Genomic DNA, 18,537 nt, shown 5'->3' with positions numbered 1-18,537 from the left:
AGTTGATGTGCATAGATGTTGTGGATGAAAAACCAATTGCTGGACTATGGTCTACAAGTGGATAGAATTCCCATTTTCTGTGATAATACAAGTGCAATGGCCATCACTGAAAATCCAGTGCAACATTGAGAACAAAGCACATAGACATCAACTACCACTTCATAAGGGAACATGTGATGAATGGTACCGTGGAACTTCATTTTGTTCCAAGTAAAAAGCAGGTTGCAGATATCTGTTGACAGTGACAACACAGTCACATGCATTGGGTGTTTACAAAAGGAATGTGGCAGCCTGTTAAGCAGGAATTTGAGAACAAAGAAGCATTACCATTTCCATGCTATTATAAAGATATTCAAAGATGTTGGAATACAGTAAAACCTCTATAAATTAATATAGTTGGGACCGGAGAATTCTATTAATTTAGAGAGGTATTAATTAATCGATAAATTAATAATTATTAATTTATAGAGAATTTTCGGTAGCAAACAAAATTAACTTTTGATTAAATTTTTATTCACATAAATTTAAATAAAATGAATTGTACAATTTATATTTTATACTTAATTCAATTAATTCAATGTATATGAATTTAGAAAGTCAATGTAATGTACAATATATTAGATTCAAAGTCCATGTAGTGTATAAGTTAAATTCATTGTATTTTACATAGAAAATATTCAATGTATATTAGGAAAATTCAAAGTACATGAATTAATTTAATTCATTGTATTTTACATAGAAAGTATTCAATGTATGTGTAGTCATAAAATATATTATATATACTGTATATACTAGATTGGGGGAAAAATTATACAACCAAAACAATGGCTTCCCATCTAAAAGGTGTCACAAAATCAACAATGAAGGACTACAAAATGTTGAGTTGTACTTCTTGCCACCTAACATGACATCAAAAATCCAACCTTGTGATGCAGGAATTATAAGAGCTTTCAAGATGCACTATCGCAGGAGATTTTATCGTGGGTTATTAGAAGGTTATGAGTTGGGACAATCTGATCCAGGAAAGATTAATGTTTTGGATGCTATCAATTATGCAGTCGCGACGTGGACGACAAATGTAAAACAAGAGTCAATAACAAGGTGCTTTCAACATTGCAAAATTCATTCCATAGATGAAGTTTCGAGCAATTTAAATGAACATACAACTCCGGAAGAATACATTCATGAACTTGAGGTGATGATTAAGGATCTAGGTTATCGTAATAAAATGGATGTTAATAACTTCTTAGATTATCCGAGTGAAAATAAATCATGTTCCGAGGTCCAGAGTATAGAAGAGATTGCAAACACCATCCTTGAAAATAGTGTTGAAGATGATCTTGAAGACGATACAACACCGTTGGAGCCGGTTACACGTAAAGAAGCACTCAAGGCATCAAAAATTCTTAATAACTTTTTGATGCAACATGAAAGCACCACACCCGAGCTTTTGGATGTAATAAGGAAGATTAGGGATGAGTTTCATGTTGATTTAAATTATATGAAAAAGTAAACTACAATTGAATCATATTTTACAAAGATGTAATAGCTATATTTTTATGAATATAAGGGAATTATTAATTTATAGTTTTATTGGGACCATATTTTTATATAGGGTTTTCAAAAAAATTATTATCTTATTATCTTATCGAAATTGATCATTTTTTGAACTGGCCCAAGTCGGGACCGGACAAAATTATTAATTTAGAGAGATTATTAATTAATCGAGTATTACTTTACAGAGGTTTTACTGTAGAGTAGTGAAGTAGCATGGAGTTAGATTAGATATGTTTTCTTTAATTATCTTGTCTTATTGTCATGTAAACTTGGTGATATATAAACTAAGTGTAGCAAGTAGAACAATTATCGAACTAAGCACATACATTTTCAGAGAAACAATTTTAAGCTGTATTCTGTAGCATTTCTCTATAAGTTTAGTTGTTTATACTTGTAAGCAGCTATGAGCTATTCAAGTTTCATAGGGTTCTTATTTGATATATATATATATATATATATATATATTTATCTGATGGATGCTTTCAAATCCACCAGAAAGTTTTAAAAGCTTGTGTTTTTATTACTTTGTGTTTTGATTCATTTAAAGTATTTATTCCGCATTCTGCAAATCAAACACTTATATATTATGAAGTAAGAACTGTCTTAAAAATCTTGAAAAAGAAGCCAAAATTACATTCAACCCCCCTTCTATAATTCTTGTTGTATTGTTAGGGAATAACAAATTATTTTAGTTTCCTAAAAGTTATGGGACTGGAACCCGACCGAGACGTAAAAGCCCACAAAATCCATACTTATATTTTTATAAAATCAAGGACTCTTCGAATAGTCCGTGTTTTTGTATTTTTATAATGTACATAATATTCGGGGAATTTTTACATAAATATTGTATTTATCTATAAAGTATCTTTTTATGGCTTTTCCCCATAAATTATTAATTTTGGGCTTATAATTTAAAATATACGAGAAAAAGATACCGCTTTATGTTTTATCGTGACTGTTCGTGTATATATAAATAAGCCTCGTTATTATCATGTATTCAGTCAGTCTTGTCGTGTAAACAGATTCATATCAAAACACTTTGTAGTTTTTGTTAGGTAATGAATTACACATAGAGGGGGGGTGAATGTATTTTTGTGTTTTAATGCTTTTCTTGAACTATTTTGGTTGTGAACAAAGTAAATCAAAACTTGTAGTGAAATGTGTTCATGCAGAAATTAAACATGCAATAATAAAGAACACAAATCTTTCAAAACTCACTTAATTTTATATTAAAATTAAGATTGTTTTCCTATAAAATTTCTACGCTTTTTGTTGATAAAGAGCTTAGCATCTTTCTTAAGAGAATACAAGAGTTCCTGATCTAAAAATTGTTACCTCTAACAAAGGACCAGTGTTAACTCTATAATTTAGTTAACTGCTGGTTTACACAGTGTATAATAAGACATGCTATTAACTTTAGTAAACCGTCACTTGTCATTTCTATTTTAGGAAAAGTATATCTTCCATTTCTGGCTTAGCATATCTTTTCATATTGCGTTAAATTTGATTTTCCTTTATCAGTTAATCTTCACCCTTGATCTTGCACGCTCTTCCAGCTGCTTTTGTAGACTTGTCAATCCAACTGGTTGGATTGTTTGTTGATTGTAAATCTTGGATATTGAACTGGTCTGTAATTTTGTACTTTGAGATTTTACCTCGAGATCTCCAGTTTGGTCTATAGAGAACTTGAAATCTCGATAAGTATATTGGCTTATCGAGATCTCCAATGCTCCAATGTAAATTTGACTTGTAGAGGTCTATGAGTTCTCTATAAGAGAATTTGGCTTGTCGAGATCTCTAGTCGTCATATTTTCACATTGACTTATCGATATCTCTGAGTTCTCTAGTGGTTTATTGACTTATCGATAACTCAGAGTTCTCTATTCAATGTTGAGTTATCGATAACTGTAAGTTCTCTAGTGAAGAAATGACTTATCGATATCTCCAATCTTCATGTCTTCAATTTGTCTTGTCGATATCCCTAAGTTCTCAAGTAGAATTTGACTTATCGATAACTCAGATTCTCTAATGAATGTTGACTTGTTGATAACTCTAAGTTCTCTAGTGAAGAAATGACTTGTCGATATCTCCAATCTTCATGTCTTCAATTTGGCTTGTCGATATCTCTGAGTTCTCTCTAAGTCATTCTGGACTTCTCGAATGACTTCTATATAATCACTAAATCTGTGACATGTAGAGATCTTGACTTAAAGCATTTTTTCCAAAACAGATTTATTCAACTCCATGCTTCTTCATAATTCTTCTGAGGCATGATCTTCTTGATCCTCTTCCAAATAGAATTCTTAGGCTTGACACTATTTAAAGAAAAATACTCCAATCTGCTCTTTTGACATTTTTACAGACTTTAAATGTTACAAGTACAAAATACAAATTAAGATTACAATACGACTTACTTAGGGTTGTCAATTTGACTTAGTCTTTTTAAAGTACACGCATGTCTTGCACAACAGTTTAATTATAAATTTTTAGTTTTCGAAATACCGAATTCAAAGAATCCAAAGTTCTGATCAAATCAGGAGTCCGTTGATTATGTTCTTAGTACAGTTGTGAAGCTCGTATCGAGACTGTCGATTCCATAACAGAATCTTCGAATAAGGTTGATTATTCAACTATTTTGATTTTTTATTTTTTTTATTTAAATTCAGTTTTGAATATAAAAGGACTGTTTGATGTTTTGATGTTTGATTATTGTTCTTGAGATCACAAGGATCATTTTCATATATAGTTTGTTAAATTTGGTTGATTATTTGGTAAAAACGAGTTTTTGTTTTTTTTAAATTTTTAGAATCGATTTTCAGTTAAAACCTTGTTTTTTTATTGTTCTTGAGGCCGTCAATAGATTATACGTGTTGTAAGGTTTATTTTGGAAACAAAATAATTGATTTTGGTTCAGTTTTTAGAAAGTTGGAGTTTCGGTTGGTGGTCGCCGAATTTTGAATTGTTTTTAGTCGGGGAATGGTTTCCCGGGGTTGATTGGAAAGGGTGAAGCACGAGTCGTGTTCCTGGAGTTATAAGGATGGATTTGGAGACAAAAACGGTAAGAAACGGTATCGATTTGAGGGCTGTAGTATTTCTGGAAGTTCACCGGGACTCGGCCGAAATCTGGAATTTCTAGAAACCGGCGAGCCTCCGGTCGTCTTCTTCGCAGACTACGGCGAGGTTCTTCCTATGCCGCCCTTTGATCCAGTGGAAAAGAACACAGCAGCTCAGAACATGTTTCTAGATTTTTATTTTATATTTAAAATAAAATTCTATTTTAAAATTCTGAAAATCATTTTAATTTCCAAAAATTAATTTGGTTAATTATTTAATAATTAACTAAATTATTTTAAATTCCAAAAAATATTTAATTTTATTATTTTTAAAAATACAAATTTCTTTTAATTATTTATAATTTATTTTAATAATTATTTAGGATTTAATTAATTGATTAATCCTTTAAATCAATTATTTTTATTTATAAATAGTTAAATAAAGTATAATTATTCAGAATTAATCCAAAACAATTCCTTAAAATTATTTTGAGCTTTTAAAAATATTTTTGAGTATTTAAATATCAATTAATATTATTATTAATTGATTTATTCTTATTTTAATCATAATAAATAGACCGTTCATCCATTTAATACGAAACGAACGCGTCTAGACTAAGAAAAATATTCTGCTTCCACTAAAATTACTTTCGAGACCCAAATCCTCTTGTATCAAAGGCTCATTTGTTTTACGAGTCATTCAGAGCCGAATACTTATCGAAAAACCCTATTTTGACCCGATTTCAGTTTTAAAAACACTGAGACCTATCTTTTAACGATCTACCTTATATGTTATGTAAATAACATGATTACGTGCTATGTGATATGCATGCTATTTGTTTACAGCTTTCGATGCCATGATTAGATAAATGATCGGGTACACGCTGAGATGTACAGACGTCATTTGAGTTTGTCTGGTTTATTAAGCAAATGTGTTTGATTTATAGAATCAAGTCCAGGAGGGCAGACGGGGTTAGAAAAGTTAAGTTCACTCTTTGCATACCAGACAAGTACCCCTGTCCTATTCAAATTTCAGAATAGATAAATGTTATATATTTGAGATTGATATTGCTGTTAGGTAAATCCTTTTGATATAGTACTTCCAAATACTCGTAGATTGTTTGAGACAGATAATTCTAGTAATTGTTCTACTAGAATATTAATTTCATTCCCTGATAGATGGTGAATCACTATGTTATCCCATTTTACTCTATATAGTGGAACGTGATATTGATATTTAATAACTAATTTTACTAGTTATTTCGCCATCAGTTGTTGAGATTACTCCAGACCATGTGCAATGGGGAGTAGATTACGATAGGATATCGATTGATTCGATTCCTTTATGACGGAAAAATATTTTGATTGGAAGATGTATAAGTGACCCGGGCAAACGGTTTAGCATTAGGGCTTTGTGTTAACTAAAATATGCTAACACAATTTTGTCCTTAGCCACAGTGTGCCTTTTTATTTAAGTATATATTGGTTGTGGCCGATATGTAGCTTTTGTTTGAGTACTCGTGTTTGGGATCTGAATTCTACGAATGGTGATCCAGCTTTGTCACAGTGGCTGATCAGCATGTGATAGTGCATCCGCCGGAATATTGTGATTCCCAATCTAAAACTTATTGCTTACTATTTTATAAGCTTACTGTTAGCTTCAGTTATTATTCAGATATCATTGATTATATGTTATTCTTTCTTTATAAGCATAATACTGTTATTATCTTTTCGAGCACATATTTATACTGCTTACTGAGCATTTCATATCTCATACTTATTTTATTATTGTGTTGACCTTTCAGAGAAGGCTTGAGATGCCTCGTTTGTTGTACACTGCTAGGAAGAGGTGCCTCTGGTGCATCCTCAGATCTTTAGGTTTCAGGTGCCCCAGCAGCGGAAGGTAGGAATTGGGAGTTATTGTAGTTTTTAAATTAGTTTGTAGTATAATAATACTGGTTTGTAAAACTTATTAGACTTTTGAGGATTAGCATAACTTCATGTAGAGGTCATCCTAATCAAGTTTGTAGTTGTAATAACTAATCATTTATTTTAGTTTCTATTTCATATTATAACAAGTGCTCAATCTTTTTGCATGCAGGAGTCATAAATAGTATTTTAATGCCACTGTGTATATTATTTCATAGTTTAGCAGTTAGTGACCCCCAAATCTAGACCCCGGATTTGGAGGGCGTCACAACAGTCACACCGCCATCACCTCCAAATCACATCTACAACTCATTAGGAATACAACAATGCTCACAAATTGAGTTAATAACCCCTGAGTTGGCCGAAAAAGGTCGAAGAAAACTCGTCGGACGGCGAGTTCTTCGTTGCTCCGGTCAGCCCAACTCCGGTATCGTTTGTTCATGAAACCACCACCAATCGATTCCTCTTTTCAAGCTATACCCGTTGGTACCAATCAATCATTCAAATAACCCCTAGATCAAAAACCCCTAATTTCAATTGAAAACATTCATACGAATTAAGAACCCTAATTTCTTAATTCGAAAATCAAAGCCACTTTTGGACATGTTATTGAACTCCAAATTACTATTATGATATACCAAAATGACCAGAATCAGATTATCTACAACATGCAAGCATCAAATCACACAAACAATATCAAAATCAAAAATTCATAATTAAACACAAATAAATTCAAAATTAAATAAAACTGTAGAAAAATACCTATTGATTCTGCAGTAGTATGGTTTACAGATTCTGAAAGTACTCTTCAAGACCTTCATTTTGATTACTTGAACTCCAAAATCCGATATCAATAACACCTTTAAACTTAGGTTTGCTTCTCAAGAACACTATGAATATTATGATTTTTCTCTGAAAATTATATATTTTTATTATTTGCAAGTGATTATCTGTACAAAATAAAATACGGTAAGGGCTATTTATATTTAAGAAATATTGGTACCCCATTGGATCATACCGGATATAAAAATAGAATTCTTAATCGCTAAGTATTAATAGAACAGATCCAATTCGGTACCGGTTTTAGGATAATTATCAAAACCAAGCTTTTTGTAAATACAGTTTTGATCTCAGCGCTTTGGTTACACGCATTACAAGAAGTTAATATAATAGTTTAATCAAAATATCCTATTTCTCGATAATACGGGTTTTATTGATTTACCGAAATGAATATTGTATCAAAAATTTTGCGCCGGGACCCGCACGGGTAAAATCGTACTCTGGATCGAAAAAGTCAAAATATGGAAACTGCTCAGAATATTCAAATTAGGTTAGAAAGGAGTTTTTTCGAGACTTTCGGGTGGTAAAAACGCAAAAACGGATAAAGTCGGTCAATTCCCGATTATACAAAATAGTTTATAAATACTCGGAAAAATAATTTATTAAATCCATAAATCCTTTATAAAATCATATAACAACATAAAAATTAATAGAAAAATATCAAAATTATATATATTTTATTTTGGACATATAAACTATTAAAATAAACTTTTATCACATTTAAACATCCAAACACAAATACACTCGACAGATAATTTACCAAAAATTCACATAATAATCAGAGAATATTTATTTATTAATAAGAATAATTACACGATATATCCTTGATATTACAATAAATTGGTTGACTAAGGGAGATCCAAAGCTTGTTCAATCACCACGCATCCTGCTCTTGCGATCTACGCTATATCGGTATCCACACGAATGCTTGAATGCAAGGATTGAATGTGTAGTAGCACAAAATCGTTTCTTATGACCCTTTCTCCCTTTCCTCTCTTGGTGGCTACGGTTTTAGTAGAAGTCTTGCATTAAAAATCAACCACAAGAGATATTATAGAGAGAGTATAAAAATGAATTATAACTCTTAACTAATATTAGAGTTAATATTAATTACAAATTCCTCTTTATATTATAGTTAAGTCTCACTTAATTATTTAACAAATAAATTTCATAATTAATATTAGTAAATTTGAATATCATTATTTATCTAATTAATTAAGTCAAACTTAATTAATATTATAAATAATTTAAATTACTTTAATTTAATTTAAATCTATATTAAATTAAATAATCCTTCAAGTATTCTTTGTGTGTGACACTGTAGGTTATTATTACATTCAAAATGAATTTTAAATTTAATTTAAAATAATGAACAATGAGCGGCATCTATTAATACACCGAATTAATAATAATTAAATTTGTGATGTAAATAGGCATTTTGGACATTGTTTACAGTTATATAAATTGATGTAAAATATTTACATATCTAATCATGTACATACCAAAAACTGCCAAAAATAAAAACCAACCAATGTTATTGTATTAAAATTATCAAAACAATAATTAAAATTACAAAATCAATCCAAAGGATTTTAGTGTACAACCAGAAAATCAAAAACATGATTTTCTCAACTACTACATTATCTAGCCTATTGCATCTGGTATATACCAAAACATGGCATAATGTACTCATGATTACTTTGATCCACCATCGGGTGATGCTCTTATATTGGCTTCATCCTTCCAAATATAGTAAAATCACCTCATACAAAGAAATTTAATATATTTATATCTAGTTGAGAAGAAAGATAAAAAAAATATAACACTAACTCGAAAGAAGATAGGTAAAACTTGTTGGTCTCATAAACTTCCTGATATTTAAACAACAATTCATCGTCAAACAACTGTTCTGCAAGAGCCTTAGCCAGCTATATTTTCCCAACACCAGTTGGACCAGAACATAGACAAGTGCAACTCTTAGAGGCTGACAATTGTATACTTAGATCTTGAAGCACAATTTATATATTATTTGTGTATACATTTAAGTGTGTGTCTGTGTGTATTAATCTACTTGTTATGGGCTTAAAAACTGCACAACCTAAAGCGTTTTAAATTTTGAGGACAATTAAATAGCAAGACTTTTTTACAACTTTAATGAAGTGGAATAGAACAAGAAATGAGATAGTGTTGGAAGACTAAACCAAAGACTCCTACGGTACCCCGTTCTTAAATTATTTATGTGAAAACTAGGATTGCAGTGATCAAAGCATTTAAGCTAGTGTTCAAAATGCCAACAAATAGACTTTTTTACTACTTCATTTTTCTAACATAAAACTCAACCTTGGCTTGTTGAGAAAAAGGACTTGATATGAGAGCTTTTTTACCTCGTCCACATTAACATTAGTAGCCGTAGCACCAAGTTGTGCTCTGCCACTAAAAATAATCTATGCAGATGCATCTGAGCTGGCTCCTCCTCCAAAGCTAATGTAAATGTTGTCACCATCAGTTTTCACTGGGTATACAACTACAACTTCTTATTAACTCTGCCAAGTATACGCTAAAATGAAGAATCCAGCTTCCACAACTTGCCAGAATTTCAGAAAATGGTACTTACCATAAAGTACAGATCCGTAACATAAACTACAACTTCACCCAATAAAATCTGATTGTGAGTTGGAACTGGATATCGATTATATTTTAGACTAGATATATGATGTAGCATTATGCAAGTCAAATATTCCCATATCAACCAATTTGAAAAAACTAACACCTAAAATGGAAAACACTCATGTTGTTATGCAGTCATTCAGAAAGAATTTATCAACAAGGCAACATTAGTAATCTAAGCATCAGGATTGGGGATGACATTACACAAATGATAGACCAAAATCCGCCTTGATATCGACAGAGACACAAAGTTATATATAGATTAAGGGTTTATAGATAAAACCCGAAAATAACACAGGCATGACTCGATTAAGTTGTAGTATGTCCTAAAGTGACTGTTTATATAAGTTTATAACGCATTTATGGAAAAAACACAATCTGAAACCCCGAAACTTAAATTTTAAAAAAACTAGTATGGGAGGGGGTAAAAGGGTTAGGTTACCTGAGTGAGCTTAGCGTTGAGGAGGCCCTCAGTATACGAACTCTCAGCAGGTGATCTATTCTCAATAACCAAGACCTGATCTTTATACTACAACAAAAATATACTCTCATCATTCTGTATAATCACTCTCCTCTCTCCTTTAGGTAATGCAGCCAACGGAACCACCAGAACCACCAGAATCCAATTATTACCATCATCGCTCACACTTGAACTACGTGAATCCTCACTCACCGACACATATCTTCCTGCAACAAAAATAAATACACAATCAGTACAATTACGAGTCACTTAACAAATAACTAAATTAAACTTATATTATAAAAGCACCTCATTGCAATTTAAAGTGTTGGTAATCGGAGCCTCATTGGGAGTAATATAATCCGGAGTGCTGCCACTACAAGGAAAACCGGCTCACACAACGGTTTTTGCCCGTTATTTGATACCCTGAAAAACCGTTGACTATTGAGCCGCCGTCTCTTACATGGATCAGACAACGGGAAAAAACTGTTGTGTGAGTCTACATAGACAACGACCATGTCATTAAGCCCGTTGTATTATATCCAGAAAAGATAACATTTTTGCATAGTTTTCGTTGCAACAAGTAACATTACTCAAGTGTTTTCACAAAGTCAGGAAACACTAGTGTATATTATCACTAATAGTATGACATTAAAATAAGAAATACAACATTTTGTGTCATATAAACGTTGTTGTGTACCCAAACACACAACAAAAATGAGCTAAGAAAACTCTTGTAACCATGGTCTACAGACAACAGTTTTTTTTTTCTAAATGTATGGCTTGAACTACTACATACAACGGTTATCCTTTCCCAACGTGTGGTTCGAGTACCTTGCATACAATGTTTTTAATTTTTTTTAGACACTGATTTTTATTATTAGAAATATTGTTTTAGTTCTAAAAAATATAATGCTTTTTATGAAACTTGGATATTGAAAGTATTGTCTCATAAAAAATATAACAAGTATTTTGATGAATGCCCTCATTGGCTTTGCATATCCAAACAAAAGTTCTACATGTAGCCAAAAGAATAATTTTCCATATCCAAATAAAAATAAGCTACACTATAGAATGAGCATGCTACAAAAATTTCAAAAAATAACAATCCATCAACCTGCCCCTTATTCCCAATTGGGCCTCTCCTTTCCTCCTTGCCTTTCATGGTATCACAAACTTGTAGCATAAATGATGTTAAGTCCATTTCAAGTTTTACCATTTGTAACGACTTTAAATTTTCTTATGCAACTCCTGGTGTTTCTGGTGTGCACTAACTTCCCAAACTTGATTCACTTGGAAGTCCACAAGGTCAAAACTCACTTTGTCGATAGCTTGTTTCTCGGCATAACACTGATTATTCACTGTGACAAAAATTCAAATGTCAGCACAACTGGCTCTAACCAAACAATCATTGAAAACACGTAAAAATGATTAAGGAACAAAAAGAACATGTATTAGTACGCAACAACGTCATAAGTAGTATCTTTGAGAAGGAAACCCATGGTGATTTCAAATACAGAATAAGGGCAGCTACCTATACCTTCTTGTAGAATAGAAATCATAACATGACCCATAGAAGCTGAACATAGATGATAAATATATTGTATGAAAAACTTTTTAACTAAAAGGTTATAAAACTGTCAAGTACATGACACGATATATATTATCGCTTACGTGGCTATGAGTTTCAAACAAAACAATGTATAGTGCTTAGGCACATGGCCTCATTTTCTCTAACTAGAGAACAAAATCCTGCTCCTCATGAAAAGATGCATGGTTCTAAAACCATTCCTCCACCTCACTTGCTAACAACATAAAATACATGTTTTTGGCGTCACACAATATTAGCTAATAATCAACATAATAATAGTCATCATTGATCTAAAGATGCAAAAATGTAGGCACATGACAAATCACAAAGTTATCAATTATAAGTAATTGAAAATAGTATTGCAAAAAGTAGTCATTTTCATTAGGTATAAGTTTGGGTTAGCATTCTAAGACAAAAGTTTTAGAGAATGGGCATTTCAAACGATTGTATATCCAGCAGAATAATATTATTCGAAATAACAGCCCTTAATTTTGGCTAAAAAAGATAGTGATGATATCAAGGCAACACGTTAAAAAGTGATATCAAGTATTAAATCTCGCAAATATGCAAACTAAACGATTAGTAAGCAGAACACCTTAGTTTCAGCATGTTTAATGATGTATGAATCAAACTAAAAGATTACTAAACAGAACACCTTAGTTTCAGCATCTTTTCCAATATAGGAACAATAAATATATTGTTATCATACATGGATCTTATCCTATAACTCAACGAATCATGAGTTCTGAATTTCAACACTTGCAAAAGTATAATAATTTAGAATTCACTATATTCATATCTCACTAAACAAAATCATCACTACAAGGCACACAAAAAGTTGATGTAAAATTTTAAATGAATATATGAATATTACAAATAAGGACAATGGTCCACAACTGTAGTCCTCTCCCTAGACCACCATGAGACAACATTGAAATAACACTATGACCACACCACACCAATATATAGCCTATTTTAAAAATTGAACATGAGCTTCCAAATTAACACCAGTACACATAATCAATTTTTAAAATTTAATATGTACATGAAAAATTACAAAATTCAAGCCAGTGAATGTCAAAACATTTACTTATATAAACAAACATAATTAATCAAGCTCATATATAATGAATTGAAGAGAGTACTCAATTCGATTTGAATGGAAACTCACATGTTGATTTGAGCGGGTGCCCGACAAAAGATTTTGATTTACTCTGCAAAGACCCTATAGGGAATCCACCAACCATTACTGCACAGTTAACTCCAGTGCATGCCTCGACAACATCAGTTGTTGCAACAACACCTGTTACAAGTTATAATACAGAAAGGTATTAAATAAAAAGTTATACCGATGTTCTAATTATTTCTTTTTCATTTATAAGTTACAACTTACAACCAAAGAGTGTAAGAACTAACTCTTCAAAAGAAAAAACACATCATCCACCAACTATATTTTCACTCCATTCAATGCCTCGACAGCTGGTGGAATATCGAGCATGTGGAGGATTACAAGTTGGTCAACACCCAACATCACTCATCTGACAATCGGCACAAGAGCATATCCAATTTGTCTAAGGGCCAAGAACTAGTCATACAAACCTTTCATTTATCTAGCAATCGAATCATGAGATTTAAACCCGTTCAATGGGAATGAGATTCTTCTAATACAAGCTTATACTGAAATGTAATTATCAGTTTTATTAACCAAGTTAAAATTCATCCTACTCTCTAGTAATCTACTGACAGGTCTAAGGTGAGAAGTCCTGCTAGGTAATTAAAAATAAGTCTCGCATAATTTTTATCAACAAAAAGATAAGAAGCCATTTCAGTTAATGAAAAGAATGAATTCAGTTCAAGATAATGTTAAGAAAACAATGAATTCAGCTCAAGACAGTATGCATACCTTATATCCATAGGTCAAATAACCCCCTAAAAACTTAAATTTCCTCTTGTATAGGGCCAATAGAAGATCAATTGCCCCCTAAATAGAAGAATTTAGATCTTATAAATGTCGTAATCGAGGCCCTTTTCGATCGAGTACTCAACAGAAGCAGGTCTCTGAGAGCCTTCCACCTTGGGAACTATCAGTTACTGAGTCAACTACTGAGTCAAGTGGCGAGTCAGGTACATTTTCCATTTCTAAATCGGACATGTTTCTCGACGAGTCAGTGCAATACGAGAGAGAGGAGAGATTTGTAGTAGTAATATGAGATAATTTTGTACGAGATATTGAGAAAAGAGAACATAATAGAGTTCTTGAGAGTGAAGATGCCATTGATTTTAATGGAGAAAATTTTGAGTTTGAGCCCTAGAATTGGGAAGATTAGGGGAAAATGAACATACAAATCAATCAAAAAGGCTAAAATCAAAATAAACATTTATGTATGTATAAATTTTGCATAACCAGGAGAGTAGACAGGGAGAAGAGCGGGGGAGAGAGAAAGGAAGAGAGAGATGAGAGAGAGACATTCAGATCTGTGAAGCAATTAGACTGCACTATTTGTTAACGCGGGGTGTCATTTGGGGAAAAATGGGAAAGAGCGGTCAATTTGCCGCTTCAATTTTCACATGTTTTGCCCTTATACAGCTTATATTTCAATAGAATTTTTATTAAAATTTAAGTAAATTAAATATTAAAAACTATTTTACACATATATATATTCATATATTTATATTTGATAATTTGTGTATATGACTTCAATCAATATATCTTAACATTCACACGGTTGGATCGTTGAAAAAATTATACAAAAAAATATATTGGTAGTCGGGAACGAATCTTGTGTTTGGAAGTAGTGATTTTACCACAATTTTCTATTTTCGTCATTCAAGATGAATTTTATAATTTTTTCTTATGACTAAAATCGATATATCTTAACATCCGTACGGTTGGATCGTCGAAAAATCATTTTAAAAAATTAATCCTGTAAATCGGGAACGAGTCTCGTTGTCGGGAGGGGTACTTTTACCAGATTTTTCTAATCCTGGCATGCAGAATATATTTCAAATTTTTTAATAATTTTTTCGTATGACTAAAATCGATATATCCCAATATCCGTACGGTTGGATCGTCGAAAAATCATTTTAAAAAATTAATCCTGTAAATCGGGAATGAGTCTCGTTGTCGGGAGGGGTATTTTACCAGATTTTTCTAATCCTGACATTGGAGATGAATTTCAAATTTTTTAATACTTTTTTTCATGTGACTAAAATGAGTATTTCTTAACATCCGTACGGTTGGATCGTCGAAAAATCATTTTAAAAAATTAATCCTGTAAATCGGGAACGAGTCTCGTTGTCGGGAGGGATACATTTACCAGATTTTTCTAATCTTGACATGCAAAATGAATTTCAAATTTTTTAATAATTTTTTCTTATGACTAAAATCGATATATCCTAACATCCGTACGGTTGGATCGTCAAAAAATCATTTTAAAAAATTAATCCTGTAAATCGGGAACGAGTCTCGTTGTCGGGAGGGGTACTTTTACCAGATTTTTCTAATCCAGGTATGCAAAATGAATTTCAAATTTTTTAATAATTTTTTCGTATGACTAAAATAGATATATCTTAACATCCGTACGGTTGGATCGTCGAAAAATCATTTTAAAAAATTAATCCTGTAAATCGGGAATGAGTCTCGTTGTCGGGAGGGGTACTTTTACCAGATTTTTCTAATCCTGACATGCAAAATGAATTTCAAATTTTTTAATAATTTTTTTGTATGACTAAAATCGATATATCCTAACATCCGTACGGTTGGATCGTCAAAAAATCATTTTAAAAAATTAATCCTGTAAATCGGGAACGAGTCTCGTTGTCGGGAGGGGTACTTTTACCAGATTTTTCTAATCCTGACATGCAAAATGAATTTCAAATTTTTTAATAATTTTTTCTTATGACTAAAATCGATATATCCTAACATCCGTACGGTTGGATCGTCGAAAAATCATTTTAAAAAATTAATATTGTAAATCGGGAACGAGTCTCGTTGTCAGGAGGGGTACTTTTACCAGATTTTTCTAATCCTGGCATGCAAAATGAATTTCAAATTTTTTAATAATTTTTTCTTATGACTAAAATCGATATATCCTAACATCTGTACGGTTAGATCGTCGAAAAATCATTTTAAAAAATTAATCCTGTAAATCGGGAACGAGTCTCGTTGTCGGGAGGGGTACTTTTACCAGATTTTTCTAATCCTGGCATGCAAAATGAATTACAAATTTTTTAATAATTTTTTCATATGACTAAAATCGATATATCCTAACATCCGTAAGGTTGGATCGTCGAAAAATCATTTTAAAAAATTAATCCTGTAAATCGGGAACGAGTCTCGTTGTCGAGAGGGGTACTTTTACCAGATTTTTCTAATCCTGGCATGCAAAATGAATTTTAAATTTTTTAATAATTTGTTCTTATGACTAAAATTGATATATCTTAATATCCGTACGGTTGGATCGTTGAAAAATCATTTTAAAAAATTAATCCTGTAAATCGGGAACGAGTCTCGTTGTCGGGAGGGGTACTTTTAGCAGATTTTTCTAATCTTGACATTCGAGATAAATTTCAAATTTTTTAATACTTTTTTCATGTGACTAAAATGAGTATTTCTTAACATCCGTACAGTTGGATCATCTAAAAAATAATTTTAAAAAATTATCTCTTTTATCGGGTATGGAAAAAAATGTAGTACGAGGCAACATCCAACGGTTTTCTATGAAAAAGTCTTGTCTGAAATAAATAGTGACAACAGTTTTTTTGAAAAAAAACCGTTGTTTTAGATGATCAACTTTTTTAAATCCTACGGCTGATATTAAATCTACTTGTAATCAACGGCTCTAATTACACCAACTCAACAATCCAAGTGAATGTTTTTTCACCAATCACATGGTGCCACCTCATCACAAGCAATGCTTCAGAAATTTCAAGAATCAGACTTACAGACAACGGTTTTCTATGAAAAAAGGTTGTCTTAGATGAACATTGATAACATTTATTTGAACAAAAGCTGTTGTGTAAGCGTAGCAGCATTTTTTAATCTAATGGCTGATATTAAATATACTTTCAATCAACTGCTCTTATTACACCAACTCAGCAATCCAAGTGAATGTTTTTTCACCAATCACATGGTGCCACCTCATCTCCTCTTAATGACCGTCTCTCATTATACTAGCTCACCAATACAAGTGACAATGGTTTTATGAGCAAAACGCTTGTGTGATGTGGTGACATACAACAGAATAAAAACACTTGTATGTCAAGTGATATTTAGACAACACAATGGAAGTACGTTGTTTGATTCCAGCTTAACTAATCCATTGAGAAAACACTTGTCTCATTCCAACAACGGTGTTTCGCAATATTGTCTCCATTACTTTCAGACAATGCAAAATTAAACTGTTGTACAAACTACCTCATTTGCACAACATATCTTTAGAAAGGCTTGTCTGTGTCGATTACCTAGACAATAGTTTTTAAAGCATTGTAGGAATGATGAAATCTTTTTATTTAAACAACACCTTATCTCATAAAATGGTTGTCTGATACGATATGCTAGACAACAGTTTTAAACCTATTGTAGTAAAGGGATTCACACAACACCCGTTTTCTGGTTTTTAAAAAAATGTTGTGTAAAATTTCTGGGCAACACTTTTTTGGTCAAGCGTTGTCTGATGGGTGTTGTCTGATGGCATTTTTCTTGTAGTGTGCATTCGAGTAACAAACAACATCAATTCTACAATTGAAGCTCATACAATCAAATCAAACAAGTGAAAGCACTTGGACTAATCAAACTTACCAGAATAAATCATGGCTTAGAACAAAGACTCTTTTCATTCTTCTCATTACCAACATCGAAACTAAAATCCACACTCGACAACAAGGGACGATCCGATTCAGTTTTAATCAAATATTCACTAATCATACCTTTTATGATTCAAACTATATTCTTCACAAGAAAGGACCATATTCAGACTAGAACACTAGTAATCCTGAATATTAAGTAAATTATCTGGATGAACAAACTCAAACTCTCAATCAAAAATTAATAATCCAGCTAAAATGTATTCATGTCAATCGACCTAATCCCAAAGCTAATCGTGTTAATTATCTGCAGATTGAGACTATCTTCAAAAACAAACTTGATGTTGTAATCGTACTTTCTTCCCATTCGAACTAGGGTTTGAATTCAAACTATCTTCTCAGCTTTTAAAATCCAGAGCTAGTTGAACTTGATATTGGTCTCGTATATTTGGTGATAGATCGACGTTCATTCAAACTAGGGCTCATATCGAGGGAGTTGTGATGGAGGTGGAATGGTGGACAGAGGAAAGGGTTAGGCGTTGGGTGAGAGAAGAGGAATAATAGATAATAGAGAAAGGGGGAGAACTATTTGAGGGAAGGGGATGAAATTTTGTCAAGGGCAAAAGAGGGGAATT

The 18,537-nt window shown here is 32.0% G+C and overlaps 1 protein-coding gene across 1 annotated transcript; it reads left to right on the top strand.

Annotated features, from left to right (window-relative positions):
- The first annotated feature begins 904 nt into the window (after window positions 1-904).
- Window positions 905-1,513, top strand: LOC141697049 (CENP-B homolog protein 2-like). The gene has a single exon (XM_074501238.1). The coding sequence runs from the start codon at window positions 905-907 to the stop codon at window positions 1,511-1,513; it is 609 nt and encodes a 202-aa protein (XP_074357339.1).
- Window positions 1,514-18,537: the final 17,024 nt, after the last annotated feature.

The sequence above is a fragment of the Apium graveolens genome, chromosome 11 (assembly GCF_009905375.1).
Source record: "Apium graveolens cultivar Ventura chromosome 11, ASM990537v1, whole genome shotgun sequence".
Classification (NCBI taxonomy): Eukaryota; Viridiplantae; Streptophyta; class Magnoliopsida; order Apiales; family Apiaceae; genus Apium; species Apium graveolens.
This window is presented reverse-complemented; position numbering and strand designations above follow the sequence as displayed.

What these genes read in the sequence shown, in the direction of transcription:
- LOC141697049 (XM_074501238.1), top strand. Translation starts at nt 905, where the DNA reads ATGACATCAAAAATCCAACCTTGTGATGCAGGAATTATAAGAGCTTTC.